At 33.7% G+C, this 20,375-nt stretch overlaps 1 protein-coding gene across 1 annotated transcript; it reads left to right on the top strand.

The window, feature by feature from the left end:
- The first annotated feature begins 5,165 nt into the window (after positions 1–5,165).
- On the top strand, positions 5,166–7,804 carry LOC133857221 (trihelix transcription factor DF1-like). Its single transcript, XM_062292405.1, has 2 exons — positions 5,166–5,557; positions 5,991–7,804. The coding sequence occupies exons 1-2, from the start codon at positions 5,292–5,294 to the stop codon at positions 7,312–7,314; spliced, it is 1,590 nt and encodes a 529-aa protein (XP_062148389.1). The 5' UTR covers positions 5,166–5,291; the 3' UTR covers positions 7,315–7,804.
- Positions 7,805–20,375: the final 12,571 nt, after the last annotated feature.

Genomic DNA, 20,375 nt, shown 5'->3' with positions numbered 1-20,375 from the left:
TCTAAAATCAAAATTTTATGCAAATTCTTTCTATATTAATCGAACCTTACTTTATGTATTTTAGTATTTAATCAAAATTTCTTCTTTATATATATATAAATTTAATTATTATTTTTTTAAAAAAATATGGGTAGTTTTGGAAGAAATACAGAAAAGTTGTTTAATTGCAACAAATTGACAGTTCGATGGGTCTCTAAGTGTCACACCTATCAATTCGTGAGGCTTCACAAAAAATGGTTGTCAGTTGATGAAGCCAAATATCTTTAACCCATATTCTTTATACTGTTATGAGAGCCGTTGAATATTTAGCATTATCAATTGAATATTAAAAGCAATTGACTCCTTTACCGAGGTAGAATTATTCTTTCACGACACATTCATGACATTATTAATTGTCTTTAAAATTAACGTGATTTTTAAAATTATTATTAGATTAAAACTTAAAGGTAATATATTATAAATATAATAATAATTTTAAAAGTTTCATTAATTTTTTTTTTAAAAAAAAAGAAAAAAAAAATATGAGAAATGACGTATAACAATACGTACTCTTAGATTAATTAGTGGATCCATAACTTGAGATCAAATCATGGTGCATTGATCCTAAGCAACAATATCGTCGGTAACTCACTTGCATGGTACTCTAAAGGTGGAGAAAGCAGGGTAAACTCCACGTGGAATTTCTTTTAAATTCACCTAATTATAATATGATTACGTAAACTCGATCGGGTTTACGTGTTTGATAAGCATACCTTAAACCTTTATCTTATCATAATTATAAAATCTAAATTTACTCTTTAAAATCTCCTTGTGAGTTCGTGCATTTTTAAATTATTTGACCTGAATCGTTTTTATAAGATATCAAACATTTCTGTCACATTCTTACGGCTGTTAAGAAAATGTCAAATATATACTTACTCATGCTTTTTCCAACTTCCTTTTAATCAACTTGCACTATTTTTTCTCTCTCTTTCTTTTTCTAATTAACTTTTTTTTTTTTTTTTTTTTTTTTTTTTTTTTTTTTTTTTGAGAAAAATCATATTTAACCCTTAGTTTTCATCTTATTTGAATTTAGTAATTGAGTTTTTAATTTTAAGAATAAGGTCATTAAGGTTTACTTCAGTTTTAAAACCCATTTTCAAAATCTTAAACGGATGAATATTGATCCTTTTATCACTTTACCGTCAAAGTAAACGATTTTTTATTTGTCATGCGTGTTTCATTTGGCATGCCAGGGTCTATTTTAGCGTCAAAGTTAATGAATTTTTTTTTCTAAATGTGCGTTTGGGATTACGATTTCGTAGACAATATGTGCGATTTTAAATCAAATAGTAGAACATAAATTGTTTGGAATTACGTTTTTAAAAATTACGATTTAAAAACACAGAAAATTTGATTTTTCAAATTGTAGGTATGATGATACTTTTTGAAAACGCAGAATTTTAAAGGTTAATTTGCAATTTTAAAGGCTAAACTGCGATTTGTCAAACGCTTAACTGCGTTTTTAAAAATCATTTTTTCAAATCACACATTTTAAAATCGTTATTTTAAATCGCACTTTGTAAAATCGCAAACCCAAACGAACCCTAATGTTACAAATCTAGAAGATTAAGATAACAAAGAAGATGGTTTTTGTTTTTGGAGTTGGGGTCTTTTGTTTTTTAATAGATAATTTGGCTCTTAATGATATGACAGTGATATCAAGTGTTGATATGAACGCTAGTGTATCAATTGAGACATGCGTGACACAGATGGTAAACCATTCATTTTGACAGAAAAATGATAGAATGACCTATTTAAAATTTGAGCAAAACATGAGGATCATATTCTTAAAATTAGAAACCTAAGGACTAAATGCAAATCAGATAAAAACCTAGAGACTAAAAGACTCATATCGTGTATTTTTCATATACATTTTTAATAGCTTAAAAGACTCGTATCGCTTTTAAGTACTGATTTATAAAAAATTTCTGTCACGATTAAATATTTTTCGTAATTAAGTAATCTATTTGAAGCATAACAAAAAAGCTAGTAATCTAATTAAGCATTCTAAAGCTTCAAATTTCTGTTCCCCTCAACATATTTTCATTGCCCACGTTAGTGCCATCTCAGGTTTTGGCCAAAAATAATTATTTACTGCCTAACAAAAGAAAAGAAACATTTATTATTTGTCAATGAATTAACATTTTATTTTTGAAATAGCTGCGTGGAGCAAGCATGGGAAAAGTCCAATAACTAGCAACTATCGTTCTAATTGACAAATTGACATTAAAAAAAAAAAAAAAAAAAAACCCTAGAATTCATAGGGATTATCTTTCATATTTTGATCGCATCATGTGATTTAAGCACCCATGGTTGCTCTATCCATACTCTTTCCATCTTTTTTTTAAACAAGATTATGGAATTGCATCACTTGCAAACGAGACATGTCACTTTTATAAATTAGTTTATAAGAAAAATAATTAAAAAGTGATGTGTGTCATTTAAGTATTTGAGAAATAATTAATGCTAATACAAAAGGCACGTGAGAAGCACATATTATTAAAAAAAATATGTGCTTTTCATATGTTGAAGAACACATGTAAGCTTTTTAGAGGTTGAATTGTAAGAATTCTTACAACTCAATTTATAAGTAATTTCTATCATTTTTAAATCACACCTTTTGGAGCTTGCAATTTCAAAGGATGGGCAAGAGATATCTGGGATCACACGTTGGTTTCATGTGGTCTCACATATTCAATGGTGGATTTACTCATTTCTTATATGGAGATGGACAAAAAATGAGTAAAAGATGAAAACCAAACATTTATCATTTAAAAAATGAAAAATGATTGTTGTACAGCCGAAGACATAACTCCCTTCCAACTTTGCCTATGTGGCAATTTGTTTTTTAATTATTTTTTTCAAGAAAATGGCCTAGCATTTTTCCCTACAGTGGTTTCATCTTCTTTTTGAATAAAAATAAAAATAAACTATCAAGTAAGCAAAGTTGGACATGAGTTGTGTCTAAGGTTGTAGGGGTGAAAATGCGGATGCGGTTAATAACCACATATGCATTCCCTTTATATATAATATATTATACATATTTAATTAAATTCACTACAACAACGTTATTTTGAATTTGATAAGTTATGACCTTTATGTTATGTTAGGTATTTTTTCACTATCATCTCAAAGTCATACCTTAGTATATTTATTTATTTATTTATTTTTCTTTTCTTTAGGTAATCCAAATCCTTATTACTCTACGAGGCAATCACCCCTATGACAAATAATTATGAATTGTGTAATAAGTGAAATCTTAATTTATTTAAGTTTGTAAATAGTAATAACCACATTATTTAATTTTACATATAAATTTAGATAATAATCTAAAACGCTAATTATCTCATATATTGAATCATTGATAATGAATAATATCTGCATTTAATAACTGCAATAACCGCGCGGATGTAGACAACAATCGCATAAAGCGAGTGCAGATATCTAAAATTAATAATCGCATTATGTAAATATTACTAATAATTATATTTGTATCCGCATTCGCATTTTTACTTTTATAAGTTTTTACAACCAATATATATATATATATATATATATTTTTTTTTAAAAAAAAAAGAAGACCCTAATAAATTATATAAAAATTAAAAATCAAGATATTTTGGAGCAAAGGCAAGGACGGCGTGTCTTGAAGTTGATGGTTGCAATGAATAGGTCGCATTTATCGGCGTGGGATGCTTCAAGACCACACGAATTATCCCTACTTTTTTGTTGTTGTTATTGTTGTTGAAAATCTAGGGTTTATATTGGAATAAATTAAATAAGGAGGAAGATTGGTTGATGGGGTAATGTGAAAAGAGGTGCATCAATTCCAATTACGTACACAAATTCTGATAAAACTATTATGATGATGTTAATCCTTTCTTCTTTTAAAAGTAAAAGAGGCGTATAAATTTAATTAATTGCTGGAAGCATCCATAATGATTTCAAAAGCTATTATATTTCATACCTTTCGTATAACTTTCGGATGCCACTTGGTAGTGACAGATTACGTGTGTCGGATTTTCTTTTCTTTTCATTTTAGGATAAGTATAACGTAATATCGAATTTGCTACTATTTATACTAATTTATCATATGAGTTTTACATCGGCTTGACGTGAACAACTTCAACTAGCTTTCAATGAGGGTGATCGTTCGTGTTCGCGTGTCGGATTCAAGTCATATCCAAACATAAATATAAAATTATATAAGTTAATCCTAACCTAACTCATTTAATTTAATTTAATTTAATTTTTTAGATACATAATAGAAATTACGTCACAAAAGAAACAACAAACATGATCTAGGCATCCCAAAATAAAACATAAGAATGAAATTAAGCGGTGGCAATGCTTCCGAAGATGTAGGTCAAAAGAGTCGTGGCACGGATACGAAAACTCACCCAACTCATTTAATTAAGCGGATGAAACCACTCAATTTTAACCCTCTAATTTATACTGGGTTTGTGTTAAAAATCGTCTGTCATTGTGTCGTGTGTTGGGTTCGAGTTGTATAGAACCATAGGCACAAGATTATACAGGTTCTTCATAACCTACTAATTTAATTAAATGAGTCAAACTCTTGAACATTAATAACCTTTTAATTTCGTGTTACGTTCGTGGATTGTGTCAAAACTTATCCGCCATAAATTTTGATGTCAATCACTTCAAGAAAAGAGAAAGGAAAAAAATCACATCAATCAAGTAAAATTAGTGAGAAAGATTAACATTAAACATGAAGGGCACAAAAGTAATTTCACACACAATGCCGCTCCTGCCAAAGCCAATGGGAAAAGGGAAACGCCCAAATGGCAAAAGTCGGCTGCGGTGGGGCCACCGTTACCAAATTTAGCTGCCGCGACAAAGACTAGATTCCAAGCTTCCTCACTCTCATCTTTCCAATCTTACCCTTCCCCCGTGTTTCAGATGATAGATATTTAGTGCCGCTTATCTTGACCACAAGTCAAAGCCTTATTCGGATCCAAGTCCAAAAGTCAAATTAAACACAAATTAAAAAAAAAAATCTATTTCCGCCAATCTGAAAGCGCCACGTTTGTAACCCTACCTAGATCTCGCCCACTAGAGCACAACCAAAAGCCCATCTCAAAAACCCATCCTTTATTTTATTTACCCTTACCGACCTCTCTCCTCAAAACCCTAGAAATTCACCTATTCTTTTTTCTTCTCTTGGCCGTAAAAAAAAAAAAAAAAAAAAAGGAAAAAAGAAAAGCTTTTCCGGGAAACCGATTCCCATGTTGGAAATCTCAGCTTCGCTGGAAAAGAAAAACTTTTCCGGGGGCGCCGCCACCGGGAACCGAGAGAGCGAGGAGGGTGGTGGGTCGGTGTCGGTTGGGTCTGGAGATGAGGAGAGAGTGGGAGGCGAAGAGGGTGACCGGAACTGGGCCGGTAACCGGTGGCCGAGGCAAGAGACTCTGGCTTTGCTCAAGATAAGGTCTGACATGGACGATGCCTTCAAGGAGTCCAGCACCAAGGCTCCTCTCTGGGAAGAGGTTTCCAGGTCAGTCTATGAGCTTCAGCTTCACTTGCTCGTGTTTGTCTCGAGAAATATTATTCTGTTGCTTTCGTTTCCTGTTTGTTTCCTTGGAAATTTTGAACCCTTTTGTTGTTCAAGTATTTGAATGCAGAAGTTCAGTGGTACTTTGTTCGTTTGTATATTTGGTTGTTACGTCTATTATCAAAACTTGCCCAGACAAAACATTTGAAGACTTTTTATTGTGTTATTTTCATCTGTTTTTGAATCCCGTTTGCACTGAATTAAGACCCAGTTACTTATTGTTTCCAGTGGGTTTAAAGGTTGAAAATTGTGTCTTGTTTATGCACTGCTTCTTGTATGATATTTAATCAATTATTTTAGACATCATTAATTGGTTTTTGCTAAATCTTCCACAATTGAAGTCCAACAATGGGGTTTCTGGAACTGTGTTCTTCAGGAAATTAGGGGAGCTTGGATATAATCGAAGCGCCAAGAAATGCAAGGAGAAGTTTGAGAACATATACAAGTACCATAGGAGGACCAAAGAAGGCCGGTCGAGCCGACCCAATGGGAAGACTTATCGGTTTTTCGAGCAATTAGAGGCTTTAGATAGCCACTCGCAGCTTTCCCCAGAGAAAGTTGAGGCTTCTTTGCTGGAAACAGCGATGGTGGGAAGGAGAATGGAGCCAACGAATGTTATTCAGAATGCAATCCCACATTCTGTCTTTCGAAATCCAGATGGGAATTTTGTGGAGAATTACACTCCCACCACGTCTTCATCCAGTAAAGAATTGGAAGGCATGAGAAAGAAGAAGAGGAAGTTGGCGGAGTATTTTGAGGGATTGATGAAGGAAGTGATGAAGAAGCAAGAGAATCTGCAAAGGAAGTTTATAGAGGCGTTGGAGAAGTGTGAGCAAGATCGAATGGCGAGAGAAGAGGCTTGGAAGATGCAAGAATTGGATAGGATTAAGAGAGAGCGTGAACTTTTGGCTCAAGAAAGATCGATTACAGCGGCAAAGGATGCTGCTGTGCTTGCCTTCTTGAAGAAGTTTTCTGAGCAATCAAGCTTGGTGCAATTGCCAGAGGAGGCAATAGCGTTCGTGATGCCTGTGGAGAAAGTTGTGGACAGGCAAGAAAATGGTGACGGTGGAAATGTTATGGGCAAGCAAGACAAGCAGAATGGTGGGAATCTTTTGGACAAGCAAGAAGATAACAACGGTGGGAATAATTTGGAGATGCAAGAAAATTACAATTATGGAAATTCTACTCAGACGAGTTCAGCTCGATGGCCTAAAGACGAAGTTGATGCTTTGATTGAGCTGAGGACTAAACTTGATTTTCAGTATCAAGAAAATGGGCCTAAATCACCTCTATGGGAAGTGATATCACTTGCAATGAAAAAGCTTGGTTATGATCGGAGTGCAAAAAAGTGTAAAGAGAAGTGGGAGAATATAAACAAGTACTTCAAGAAGGTGAAAGAGAGCAATAAGAAAAGGCCCGAGGACTCAAAGACGTGTCCTTATTTTCACCAGCTTGATGCTTTATATAGTGGTAGGACTAAGAAGGGTGAAAATTCAGTTAATTCTGGGTTAGAGTTGAAGCCTGAGGAGCTTTTGATGCATATGATGAGTGGACAGGAAGACCGACAAAGCACAGAATTGGTAATGGAGGGTGGTGAGAGAGAGAATATTGATCAAATTCAAGGAGATAGGGAAGATGAAGATGCGGATGGCTATCGGGTTGCAGCAAGCGATCCTTCTTCAATGGCAAATGTGGGCTAAGCAGACACTGCTGAAGTGGGTGTTCCTGATTATTGAGAAGTGGGTTAAGGTCACAAGTAATGCTACTCTTCACACTAGATCTTCACACCACACCGGTTGATGTATTATGTTTTAAAGTGATTTTTCACGTCAACCACTTAAAAATATTAAAGTATTAATCACGTAAAACATTACACATTAATTGGTGCGAGGCTCTTGTGAAAATTTAGTGTAGATAGTAGCATTACTTGAAGATTATCGCTGAGAAATTCAGTGGGATACAATATGAATGCATCCTGTGGGAAATGGTATCTTCTTCCATGTAGTATATGTTCATCATTTGTTGATAAAAATGAGAGAGAGAGAGAGAGAGAGAGAGAGAGAGAGAGAATAAAATAAGGAGGCTCGTCTGTAATTAACACAGCTTCTCCACACCCATGTGTGCAGAAGTTGGAAAAGGTTGGTTGTATTTGTTGTATTAATAAAGACCATCATCAGCAGTGATGCAACAGTGAGAGCTGCTTTCTTTTTTCCCGTTAAACAAGTGCTTAGCGCTCGCGGGCGTGCAGAATAAATATGATGATTGAGAAAGGACAACGCAGCAATAGCTTTGACATTATATCCTCTGTGCAGTATCTCTTGTGGGATATTCTCATGATAATAATAGTATATAGTATAATCCAGATGATTAACACGAGGTCACTTGGGAAGTTCTATAGGTAATCAGGCAAACGATGCTAGTATCTCTCTGTGGTTTGGAACCAAACTTACGCAAACCTGGTCTCTTTGGATTTGTGGTTTCGGTAAATGTGATTTGAAAACACAATTAAGCTTACGGTGAAATCGTATTTTGGCTTTTAAAATTGTATTTTAGCGTTAAAGTTGTACGTTTATTCTTTTAAAAAAAAAAATCATTGCCAAAAAAGATACAATTTTAAATGATTTATTTTTTATAATTTAGTTTAAAAATTATATATATATATATATATATATATTTATCAAATATACCTCATGGATGGTTTGACCTTTATATTTGCTAATTTTATTAAGACCAACTAATAAAAAAAAAATGGTTTTTGAAGAACATAATATACATTGATGAACAAACACTTTACTAAATACTATGAATATTTTATGTATAATGTTAATATATAATAATATGCCCATTCAATTTTGGCCTTCTTTTACATAGGAGTGGAAGGTCACCTGTCACAAGACAATAGGATTGTCTCTCACAAGAGAGGGTGGCCGACTACCCCTCTTTATAAGGAGGTATTCTTTCACCGTCTTCACTGCTATTTTTTTTTTAAAAAAAAAAAAAAAAAAAAAAATTATTTTGCATTTCATATTTTTAGTTAGGGTAGATTTGTGTTTAAGGCAAATTTGTTACGTAACTTACGGGGAACGTGTAGTTGGCGCGTAACGTGTCATCGACTTAGTAGTATGATGAGGTACGTCATCAATTACTTAGACGGCATATTGATGAAAGAATGTATTTGAAATTTGGGTAAACCTAAGAATCTACTTGTGGAAATTGAAAATTGGGTTAGTAATTAATTACCAGAAAAATTAAAGCACTGATTTTGATTTTTTTTTTTTTTTTTAGCCAATACCCTTAGTTTGGAGAATATCATTCTTAAAGAGACTTGGTTAATCCAATATTCATATGATTGAGCCCTGAGCCCATATCCAATATCCACCAAATTGGTTCATGAGGCCTTGACCTAGGGGTGTACAAACAGTTGTGATTGTGGTTATTCACTGTTAACAGCAATTGCTTTAAACAGTTATTATTTTTAAGTAACTGCAACCTCTAAGCCGGTTAGCGGTTAACCACAACTAACAGTTATGCGATTATTAAAGGTCAATTATTAACCGCTAACCGCTTTTTCAATCTCATGTTTGTTAATGTTTTTGTTTTCTATTCTTAGATAAATATATGAACAAACAATTCAAAAGACAAATCACTTTTAAAAACAATTTTCACCATTACCACACTTACCATCCAAAATAGGGAACAAACACAAGGGAAGACCCTGCGACATTCCCAGTCAATCATTCTACCACCCGATCAGTTACAAACATGTTGCTTATACCTCCCAAACATATATATTCCAATGAGTGTTGTACTTGGAAAAACCATCCAAATGTTGTCCAGAAATAGCTGGCCTTATTGCAACTCCAAGAGCATACTGCATGTCTCTATGATAGGACCCTTGATGCACATGCCGCAAATTGTATAGCATGCACAAACACTGAAGTTAACAAAGAAACTGATATTCCCATCTTTTCCATATGTAACGCTGCTAACAGGTTGTGCAACTCTTCTTGAGTTCAATTTATCATGAGAGGAGCAAAATGGACATTTGGATGCTCCTGTGAAGTTGATAGGCAAAGGTGATCCATGAAATTAATCTATGCACATCAAATTCATAATATTGTCTTACATTTATATTTTTCTTAATAGAGATTTTCAAATGAGAAGTGAGACTAATAGAAAATTGGAAACCCTACTCAAATATTATTATTTTATAATTATATTTATTTGATTAATTATTTTATATATTATAAACTGATTAGCGATTATTAACCGCTTTTGCCTACTCATAAAATCACTAACCGCAACCTGCCTAGGTGGTTAGGCGGTTATTAACCGCCCGGCTTGTACACCCTTACCTCGACCCAAGAAGTCTAGCTCAAGCTGAAACCATTATCGTGTCGAATCAACTTATTTAAACATTTACACATGTAAAGCAAGAGGAATGGGTGTAGAGGATAACGAACCTGCCACATCATCCTGACCGCATGATATTCTCAGTAGAGGGTTGGGCAACAATTGCTACACCAAAGGGTGGGAATCCAATTTTGGTATTCCCTTGAGCCCACACTTGATCCGTGAACGAAGCCTGGCAACAAAGAGGTGAGAAACGGATACCCTTATAAATAGAATGAAAGTAACCTGAAAGGGGGATACAACCCCAAAATGGCAATAAGCACCAAAAAAGAAAAAAAGAAAAGAAAAGTAAATATAGAAATGTAAATTACTGTTTAAAGATAAAGCACAATAAACAAACAACCACAAATCAATACAAGGATTTTGGTTACGAAGAATAAACCCTTTGAAATCTCAAAGGTAAAACACTCTGAGGCAGCCAAACTCAAAAGAACACTTCATTATAAAATATCAAAATACAGACATAGACACTTATAACCCTTTGTAACACTAAGACTCTATATGACAAGAAGCTCCTCGCTTGCTTCTACTCCAGCTCCTCGCTGGCCGATCTTTGATACGTAAACTCCTTACCGACTCTCCGATAGACTTCAAAATGGTTGATGGAAGTGTATGGTGTGGTTTGAACAAACTCAGCTCCAAGAGAGGGAAAGCTACAATGACTTTACACAAAGCTCTCTTGGCACAACAATGGTGAAGTTAAGCAAATCCTCACAAGAGGTTCTAAGACAAATGAATAGTTGAAGCTTCTTTTCTCACAAATGAGACATCCTATTCTATTTATCCAGAAAGGGAAATCACCCACGTAACGTGTAAAAATGTTACATTTTTTGTAAGTACTTTTTTTTTTCCACGGCATAAGGATGGCTAAATAATGTCATTATGATCATTTAGGGTTTCATGGCTAACTTTTCTAACAAACCCAATAGCATCAACACCGCCAAATAACGGTCCAGGTGATGAAACTTTATGTGCTAGCAAACATCAACACATCAAGGTGACGGTGCTAGTAACAAAACTTTTTAGAAGTCCCTGGAGCACCAACGTCAGCACATCTAGGTAATGATGCTTTCTGGTTGCTCTTCAAAATCTTTATAATGAAATCTGTAAGCACGGTGTTGTGAGTTTTAAAGTACTCGCAAGTGCGTGAATCGTTTGCAATAAAGGGTTTTGCAAGTGCGAGGTCGATCCCACAGAGAAATTGGCAAAAATCAGTTTCTTGTTTAACTAATCTCATTTTAACCTAGTTCCAAATGTTGAGATTCAAAGATGCAAAATAACAACTGAGTTAAAGATGATGAAAAACAAAATATAAAAAGAACTAATGCTTAAGAATCCACCAAACCAAATCCAATAACACACACTCTTGTTTTCCATTTAAACACCCAAAGAACATTGAAGTTTTGCATTGTTATTCAAGTACTTAACCATATATGTTAGAACTATTTAATGAATCCAACTCAAATATAAATCACAAAGAGTACCTATTTGAAATCAAATCAGCCATTGTATCCATTCAAAGAACAAATCACAATGGATATCCTCTTTCAAACCGATAACTCGATGAATCACAAAGAGTACCTATTTGAAATCAAATCATCCATTGTATACATTCAAAGAACAAATCACAATGGATATCCTCTTTCAAACCGATAACTCGATGAATCCATCGGTTGAAATATATTAAATGCCCTACTACTTCAAGAAATGCACATTCACTCTAAGGCATAAACAATAAAGAGAATGAAACTTGAATAACATTTCAATAAAAGTTGGAATGTACAAATAGCATAACAAGAGTGTGAGTATTATCAATGGTGAGGTTTTATCCTCAACCTTAGTTGAGAGTTCTAGCCTCCCAGGACTAAAAACACCACAAAAGCTTGAAGAAATAACATGAAATTAAAGGAAACTTAAAAGAAAAGACTTACAAATGAAAAAAGCTTCTGAAACTAAGCTACAACAAAAGAGAAAATGGCCTAGCTACTATCCTAATTCGTTGGTTTACAAGGAGGGGATAGCTATGGCTTTATAGAAGAGCATTAGGGTTTGAGGGCCAAGCAAAAAGACTCATCTACCCCTCTCTAGGGTTCCTTTATCTTCCAAAAGACAACCAAAACACGAATGCAACTTGACTTGTTGCAAAAACCAAAGAAACAAGTGCTTTTGGCATGAGAAATTGTCTAATTGGAGTTATGATACGAGTTTGCATTTTTTTTAGTTCTGTAGAGTGTGCTCGAGCCCAATAGGTATGCGCTCGAGCTCACTCGGGCCGAATGTCTGGTCTAAGGTGCATCCTGGTGCGCTGAGGTCTGTTGAGGACGTGTGCGCTTGAGCTCAACAAGGGTGGGCTCGAGCTCACTTGACTCGAAGGCTCCTTTGCGGCACATCGTAGTGGGCTGAGGGCTATTGTAGGCACGTACGCTCGAGCTCAACAGGGTTGGGCTCGAGCCCATTGCCTTGAAATCTGAATTTTCAACGTTTTTGCAATTTTGTCTTAAAACCTCAATTTCTCACTTAATGACATGCAACATGCTAAAACACTAAAACTAGTAAAATACATCAAAAAATAACAAAACTAAAGGCCTAACTCATACAAATTAAGGGTTCCAAATATACAATATTTGGCACTTATCATATGGCCTGGTGACGACTATGTGACAAAATTACATAAAACACTCAAAGACTTAACTTCTTACACCAAAAGACTTGGGGTTCGTTTGGTTTGCAAAATATATTCCTAGGAGGAATAACTATTCATAGGAAGAACAATTCTTTTATTTGGTAAGAGTTTATTCTTAGGAGTATCTATTCCTCTAAAAAATGAAAGGAATAGACAATGTTTTCCAAACAATACACATTATTTTTTATTTTCTTTCAGAACTTTTTTTTTTTTTTTAAAAAAAAAAAGAAAATAAAAAAAAGCCCTAACATGTTGGAATTCTAGTAGAAATCAGGGATGGTTGTGACCCACTGAATTCATATGATATAAGTTTATATATGTGTAAATTCGAGTTTTAAAAAAATAAGAAATAATGCGGTTTTTTTTTAGTGTTATTTTGGTTCAATTCCAGTGAAATCATATGTTTTATCACCAAACTGAGAAATATGAATAATTATTCCATTCCACCATCCACCATCCTCCATCCTCGATTCCCATTAATAATTATTCATTTTCCTAATGGAATAGTCATTCCGCGTACCAAACAAGCCCTTAGGTGTAGAAAAACTTTTACAACCCAAGTTTTGATCATAAAATGAGGTCAATTTCTAGGACCTAACAATCTTCCCCTTTGGCCATTTGGTGACAAAACCAAAATACATCAGAGACAACTATTACAAGCAAATAACAAACCACTATTAGATTTTGGTTGATGGAACATGTTAATACATGTTATCTGAAATCACAACAAACTCATTACAAGCATTGAGATATAAAAAAAAATATAAGATCAATATATCCTCAAATAGAGATGTAAATAAATCAATCTGTTTGACAACTCGCTCGATACTCGCCCGGTTAAACTCGACCCGAACTCGAGCTCAACACTGTAGAAACCCGCTTGTTATTGTAGAAACCTGCTCGATTAGTAAGTGTTACATACCCGACTCGCTCGACAAAACTTAATAGGGGCTCGCGAGCCTAGATCGTTTAAAGCTCGACCCAACCCACTCGTCCGACTCGTTTAGGGGCTCGCGAGCTTAGCTAGCTCGTATAAAGCTCGCCCCACCCGACTCGCTCGCTCGACTCGTTAGCTCGATCATATATATATATATATATAGGTTACTCAATATTTGTATTTATATTACCCCATCTAATCATTATATCATTATCATATGAATATAAACCCACACGGTATTCACTATTCAGCATTCTCATTGACAGCTTGCATCCAACATGTAATGTTATAAACTTACAGTTGTATTCCATTTTCAAAAACAAATGGCTAGGATTTTTCAATATATAATCGTACGGCTTATATTAGAACTGAATGGCACGGTTTTTGAACATTGAAAAGTGTGAGATGCCATCATGTTAAGAGACTGAGAGATGAAATAAAATGCAAAAAAAAAAAAGAAAAAAAAAAAGAAGAAGAAGAAGCTATCGTTTCGATGAGCCTGAAACAGTGAAACCCATCCTTTCCTTTCCCTGAACTTGAAGCGCTAGCCTGAAATCCGTTGATTTTTCTTCTCATGCACTTAGGCTAGGAGCGCTAGGTAGTTCAGAAAATTAATGCTAGCATTTAATGCAATTGTTCACATCTCAACTACCCGTTCCTTCTTGTTCGAAATCCAGCCCTTGATTTTCATTTACTCATTTGATCGAATGGCTTCTAGCCTTCTACATGATTTGGGTTTGATACAATTTAGAGTTTTAAAACGAAATTGTTGATTTCAAACCAGAAGACCGATCAGCTATCCCATCTCGCCGCCAGATTCCGATTTTTGTAGCGAAGTTTTGTTCTTTTCACACACACCGATGAAAGAGGCAAATATGACTCTTGATATCTTGTACTTGTTTCTTCTTCCTCGAATCCCCTATATTACTAATACGACTCATACTTCTGCTTTCGATTTTATGAGCAAGAAGACTCTGAAGAGAGAACTCTGCCCCCGTCTCTTGATTCTTGAAGTAGATTACAAGGTAGTTACGTTTCATATACCTTATGATTTTTCTCTTACTTTGTATTTAGTAGTTATGTTTTAAGAATCTTTAAGTTCTATTGTTAATTTTTGGCTTTTAAACTTTCAGGAGAGGAGACGAACGTTTAATCTTTGCCACTTTGGTTTTGTTTCTCGATACTGCAAGGCTCCAAGCTACAAACCTGCATATGACACACTGACTCTGAAGGTATTTTCTTCTGATTCACCAGAAGTGATTACTAATTGTAACTGGTTAAAGAATACCCTGCAATGAAAATTTGTATAACAAAATAAAACTACAGTGCAAATCCAGGAAGTAATTAAACAGAAAATGTTTGTACAAGTATAATTTCTACTTCAAATACAAGTATGTATAAAGAATTTTTTTTAGATAACTTTCTAATTTTTTTATAAAAAATTCTTTATATAATCTAATTTTTTTTCTTTTTTATTATATTATTAGTAGATTTCATATTAAGATAAAATAAATTCTAACTATATAACTAACTATATTGTTGTATCTGTTTGTGTTGTATTCATACATACATGTTCACTGTAAAGAGTATAAATAGCATAAATAACATAAAGATAAAAGGATGTAAACATATATTTCTAAGAATGTTAGGGCAAACCCTCATTTGCAGGTGGAAGCCACATGGAAATGAAAACAAAACAAAAAAATATTTAAAGAAGCTTAACTAGGTGAAATCTAATAATAAATTGTATTACACTATGAGATTATTGATGTCAACCCAAGTGATTATTGTACTCTTGAAGTTGAGAGGAAGTTGAGCCTTTATGATGCCCCAACAGAAAGCGGATGAAAAATAAATAGATTTATCTTATTAGGAAAAACCAAGACACATTTCTGAGTTCATAGCCTCGTGAAGAACACTCAATTTACTACTATATGTCAGTACTCTTTGTTATAGTAAATTCATTTACTAATGAAAGTAAATACAGAAAATAGAAGGGGGCAACATTAAATTTACGACTAAATTTATCTTTGTAGGAAAATGGGGGACCATTTCTGAGTTCATTACATCCTGCAGAAACAGGGCCTAAATTTACTACTTTTTTGGTGATATATTTTTTTAATGTCTGCAAAAGAAGAAAATTTAAAATACAGGTTGTAATTTTCATTCACTAGAATCATTACATAGAGAAATTACAAGTCTACAACAATAAGGACCAAGAAAAGTCTTGATGTTTCTATATCTCCGTGCATGCCTCAATAGACTTATTTGTAGTCCCGCTATCTTTTTTTGGTTGATTTATTTGATTTGTGTGCTGATTCACACCAAGGAAGAAACATGAATTTTCTTCATTCCCTTTTACATTTCCTTCCCATTTGTTTCACATGATATTTTTGTTTTAGTTGTGTTTTCTGTCATGTTGTGTTAGTGTGTTTGTTCCTTATTTAAGTTATTTGTTTAGAAACAGCCATGTTCTATGCTACTTAAAAAATATGTCATGTTATAATTCACCATGTTAGAAGCTGATTTGTGTTAGATTAATATGCTAGTTTGTTTACTTCAAACAACCATGTTCTATGCTACTTAAAAATCTGCCATGTTATAATCCACCATGGTAGAAGCTGATTTGTGTTAGATTAATGTGCAAATTTTGAATTTATGTTTGTTTAAAATCTGCTATGTTAGAGTTTTTGTGTTAAATGGATGTAAGTTTTTTTGTTTTAGTTTTGTTTTTTGACATGTTGTGTTAGTATGTTTGTTCCTAGTTTTGGGCATTTTTGTTTCATACATACCTTTCACATCTTAATAGTTATGAAAGATACAAGTCGACCAATAGAAGTCGATCAATTTGTGTGTGGGGATGATTCGATGATAAGTCATTCCCTAGAAGATAAATCCCAAACTATGGGTCCTCTTGTTGATGAAAATCCTGAGAATAATGCGTATGGAAAGAGAGAGAGGCGGAAGACTTCGCCTGTTTGGAATGACCTGTAATTGTAGAAGTTGGTGGAATTAAGAAATCGCAGTGTAAGTGGTGCAAAAAGTTGTTTGCCATTTCTAGCTCAAGTTCTACCTCTACACTTGGTAGGCATTTGGTTGTATGTCTCAAATATGTGACTGCCAACAAGAAGCAAAAGTTCATTGCCCTTGATTATGATGCGATGGGGGATCTATCTATGTCAAATTATACTTTTAAGATTGAGAGATCCAGAGAACTTGCTGCTCACATGATTCTTTGCCATGATTATTCTTTTAATATAATGGAGCATGAAATGTTTAACAAGTTCTGTAAGTTCTTAAATCCCCTTTGGAAGAATGTTAGTCGTGCAACTATTAGGAAAGACTGCTTTACTACGTACAACATTGAGAAGAAGAAGTTGAAAACATTGTTGGAGGGTGGGGGTGGGGAGGTGGACAAGGTCAACATCACCACGGATATGTGGATAACTGCACAAAGAGTGTCATATATGGTGGTGACTTGCCATTTTGTGGACTCCGATTGGTTCCTTTAAAAGAGAGTGTTGAATTTTTGTAACGTACTACCTCCACATAGCGGTTTTGTTATTGCTGATGCACTGCGAAAGTGTTTTGGTGATTGGGGCATTGAAGACAAGGTATTTACAATAATAGTTAATAATGCTAAAGCAAATGATATTGCCATCAGAATTCTTAAAGATGATTTCGAGTTAAGAGAAGTCTTGTCTGTTGGAGGTAGATTATTTCATGTGCGATGTTGTGCTCATGTTACTAACTTGTTAGTGCAAGCAGGACTTGCTGAAATTTAAGACATAGTTGATTCAGTTAGAGAGGGTATCAAGTATATAGTGGCTTCTGAGGGTCGGTTTGAGAAAATTTAGTGATATTGCTAAAAGATTGCAACTCCCTGGTAAGAAATTGATTTTAGATGTTCCTACACGTTGGATCAGCACTTACATGATGTTGGCGACAGCCGTACAATTCAAAGAAATATTTTCTAGGTACTAGCAAAGTAATCAAGCTTTTTAGTGGTTAATAAGTCTTGAAAAATGTGAGAAGGTTGAAAATGTGAACCAAATTTTGTCAATTTTCAATGAGGTGACCAACATAGTATCTGGCAGTAAATACCAAACTTCAAATCTGTTTCCACTTGAGGTTTGGAGGATGAAGGAAATATTGTTGTTGAAGTGTAGGGATAATAATGACTACATTAGGGCAATGACGAGTAAAATGAGTAACAAGTTTGATAAGTATTGGGGTAATTGCAATTTATTGATGGCACTAGCAGCTATGCTAGATCCAAGATACAAAATGAATTTGATAAAATTTTGTTTCCCTCTAATTTACTCAGAGCCTGAAGCTTCTATGAACATTGATAATGTCTTATCCATTCTTCATGAGTTATATGAGGTATATGTAGCGTCTCATAATTTATCTATTATGCAACTGCAATAAAGTGCTCAGGAAAATTCCTGTTCTACAAGTGGTTCTACTAGAGTTGTTGCAGTCAAGAAATCGACAGGTCGATTAATATTTATGGAACACATAAGATCTAATGACGTTGTACGACCCATTAAAACAGATTTGGATGTATATCTTGAAGATGACGTTTACATATGCAAAAAGGATGACAATGGAGAAGACATAGATGCTAAGTTTGAGGCTTTGGCATGGTGAAAATTAAATGCCTTGAAGTATTGTATCTTGTCTAAGATGGTGCAGGATATTTTAGTTGTTCCAATCACTACAGTAGCATCAGAATCATCCTTCAGCGCTGGTGGTAGAGTCATTGATCCTCACCGAGCGAGATTATCCATCGAAATAGTAGAAATGATCTTGTGTGGGAGTGATTGGGCCAAGGCATTACATGGACTTAGAAAAAACTCTGTAATAGATGAAGATGAAGCTGTAAGTAAGACTTTTATACACATTTTTATTATGTGCTAATTATTTCTTTTAAGACATTATAGTAAGTTATTAACTTTTTTCTGTTTGTTTTTGTAGAAAGTTGTTGAAGTAGACTTACCAACGCCACCATGATTCCAAAAGTTCAAAGTTGCAGGGACTATATATGTAATTTGAATTTTGTATTATATTTTGAACTATTGTTTCATACTTTTATCTTAATTTTAGGTTTTTTGTTGAAAAATTCATGTAGTTAAGTAATTAATACCTTAAGTTGAGATAATCTTCTTAGTTCCCTATTATGCTTTTCAAATAATTTATGTGTTATTTTATTTATAAACCTCACTTGACATATTTCTCAAGCTTTTTGGAACTTTGAGTAAATAAATGCAAGGGAGTAAAAATATCTAACCTTTTTTTTTTTTTTTTTTTTGAGTGTATGCAGGTCATTTTCCTTTATTAAAGAAGTTTATCTAGGGAAAATAATGACTACTTTTCAGGATTGATGTTTAAGAATTTTGACATCCAGTATGTGTTGGTATTACAGTTGGCTTTTTGGTGGCCTTTTATCATCAATTTTTGATTGCTTTAGGTCCATTGTAATATCTCATTTCATATTTTACAAATATAGCTCATTTTTTATACTTCGAAGGATATGCTAATGCATGGTAGAGTATTACATAAATGTTGACAAACTCAATATTTTTTTCTCTGCAAATGCTTTGGAATTATATTGGTGGTTGAAAATTACGAATTCCATTGATGTAACATAAGTTCACATGCACTTCCCATTAATAGGTGGACTATTTGATGAGAAATGAACACCCAGATTTTTGAGGTTGTTCAGTTTGTAATGGGCTTAAAGCTTATGTTTTCTTGAATGCTTTTAACTAGATTATTGGTTTGGGACAATTCTTGTCTTTTTCCATTTGCTAAATATTGGTGCTCTTGTGAAGCAGAAGTTTAGGGAGGCTCTAGAATCACATTGGTTCAAAAGGTTTGTCGATTCTACATACTAAATAAATCTTAAGTGATGAAGTTTCCTTGACATGTTTATCAAGGTTTTTGGAACTTTGAGTAAATAAATGCAAGGGGGGAAAAATATCTAACCATTTTTCTTTTTGAGTGTATGCACTATACAGGTCCTTTTCCTTAAATAAGAAAGAATTTTGGTATGATATTCTCCATTAAGTATTGTCTTAACTTATAAAATATATGTTGGATCCAGTGCAACTGTGTGGAAAAAATGTATTGTAAAATTGCTGAAAGAATGAAGGATTAGATTAATTGTAGAAAGTTCTTTTTATAAAACATTTATTTTGAGTCAATAGTCCACATGGTGATTCTATCGAGTTGGGCATACTTGACAATTATGATGTTCATTTGGCCTGTATCTTAGTCTATTTACTGTTATTGGGTATCTAATCAGCCCTGTATCTTAGTCTCTTTACTGTTATTGGGGTTCTTCTCCTTGAATAAGAAAGAACTTTGGTATGATATTCTCCATTAACTATTGTCTTAGCTTATAAAATATATGTTGGATCCTTCTCCTTTTATTTATTTATTTATTTATTTATTAAAGAAGTTTATCTAAGGAAAATAATGACTACTTTTCAGTATTGATCTTTAATAATTTTGACATCCAGTATGTGTTGGTATTACAATTGGCTTTATGGTGGCATTTTCTCATCAATTTTTGATTGCTTTAGGTCCATTGTAAATTTGTAATATCTCATTTCATATTTTACAAATATAGCTCATTTTTATACTTTAGAAGGATATGCTATTGCATGGTAGAGTATTACATAAATATTGACAAACTCAATATTTTTTCTCTGCAAATGCTT

This window comes from Alnus glutinosa, chromosome 14 (assembly GCF_958979055.1).
Source record: "Alnus glutinosa chromosome 14, dhAlnGlut1.1, whole genome shotgun sequence".
NCBI lineage: Eukaryota > Viridiplantae > Streptophyta > Magnoliopsida > Fagales > Betulaceae > Alnus > Alnus glutinosa.
Note: the sequence above shows the minus strand (reverse complement) of the source record. Positions and strands in the feature narration are given on the sequence as shown.

What these genes read in the sequence shown, in the direction of transcription:
- LOC133857221 (XM_062292405.1), top strand. Translation starts at nt 5,292, where the DNA reads ATGTTGGAAATCTCAGCTTCGCTGGAAAAGAAAAACTTTTCCGGGGGC. An exon ending in CTCTGGGAAGAGGTTTCCAG is followed by an intron (nt 5,558 to 5,990) that starts GTCAGTCTATGA and finishes TGTGTTCTTCAG; the next exon opens with GAAATTAGGGGAGCTTGGAT.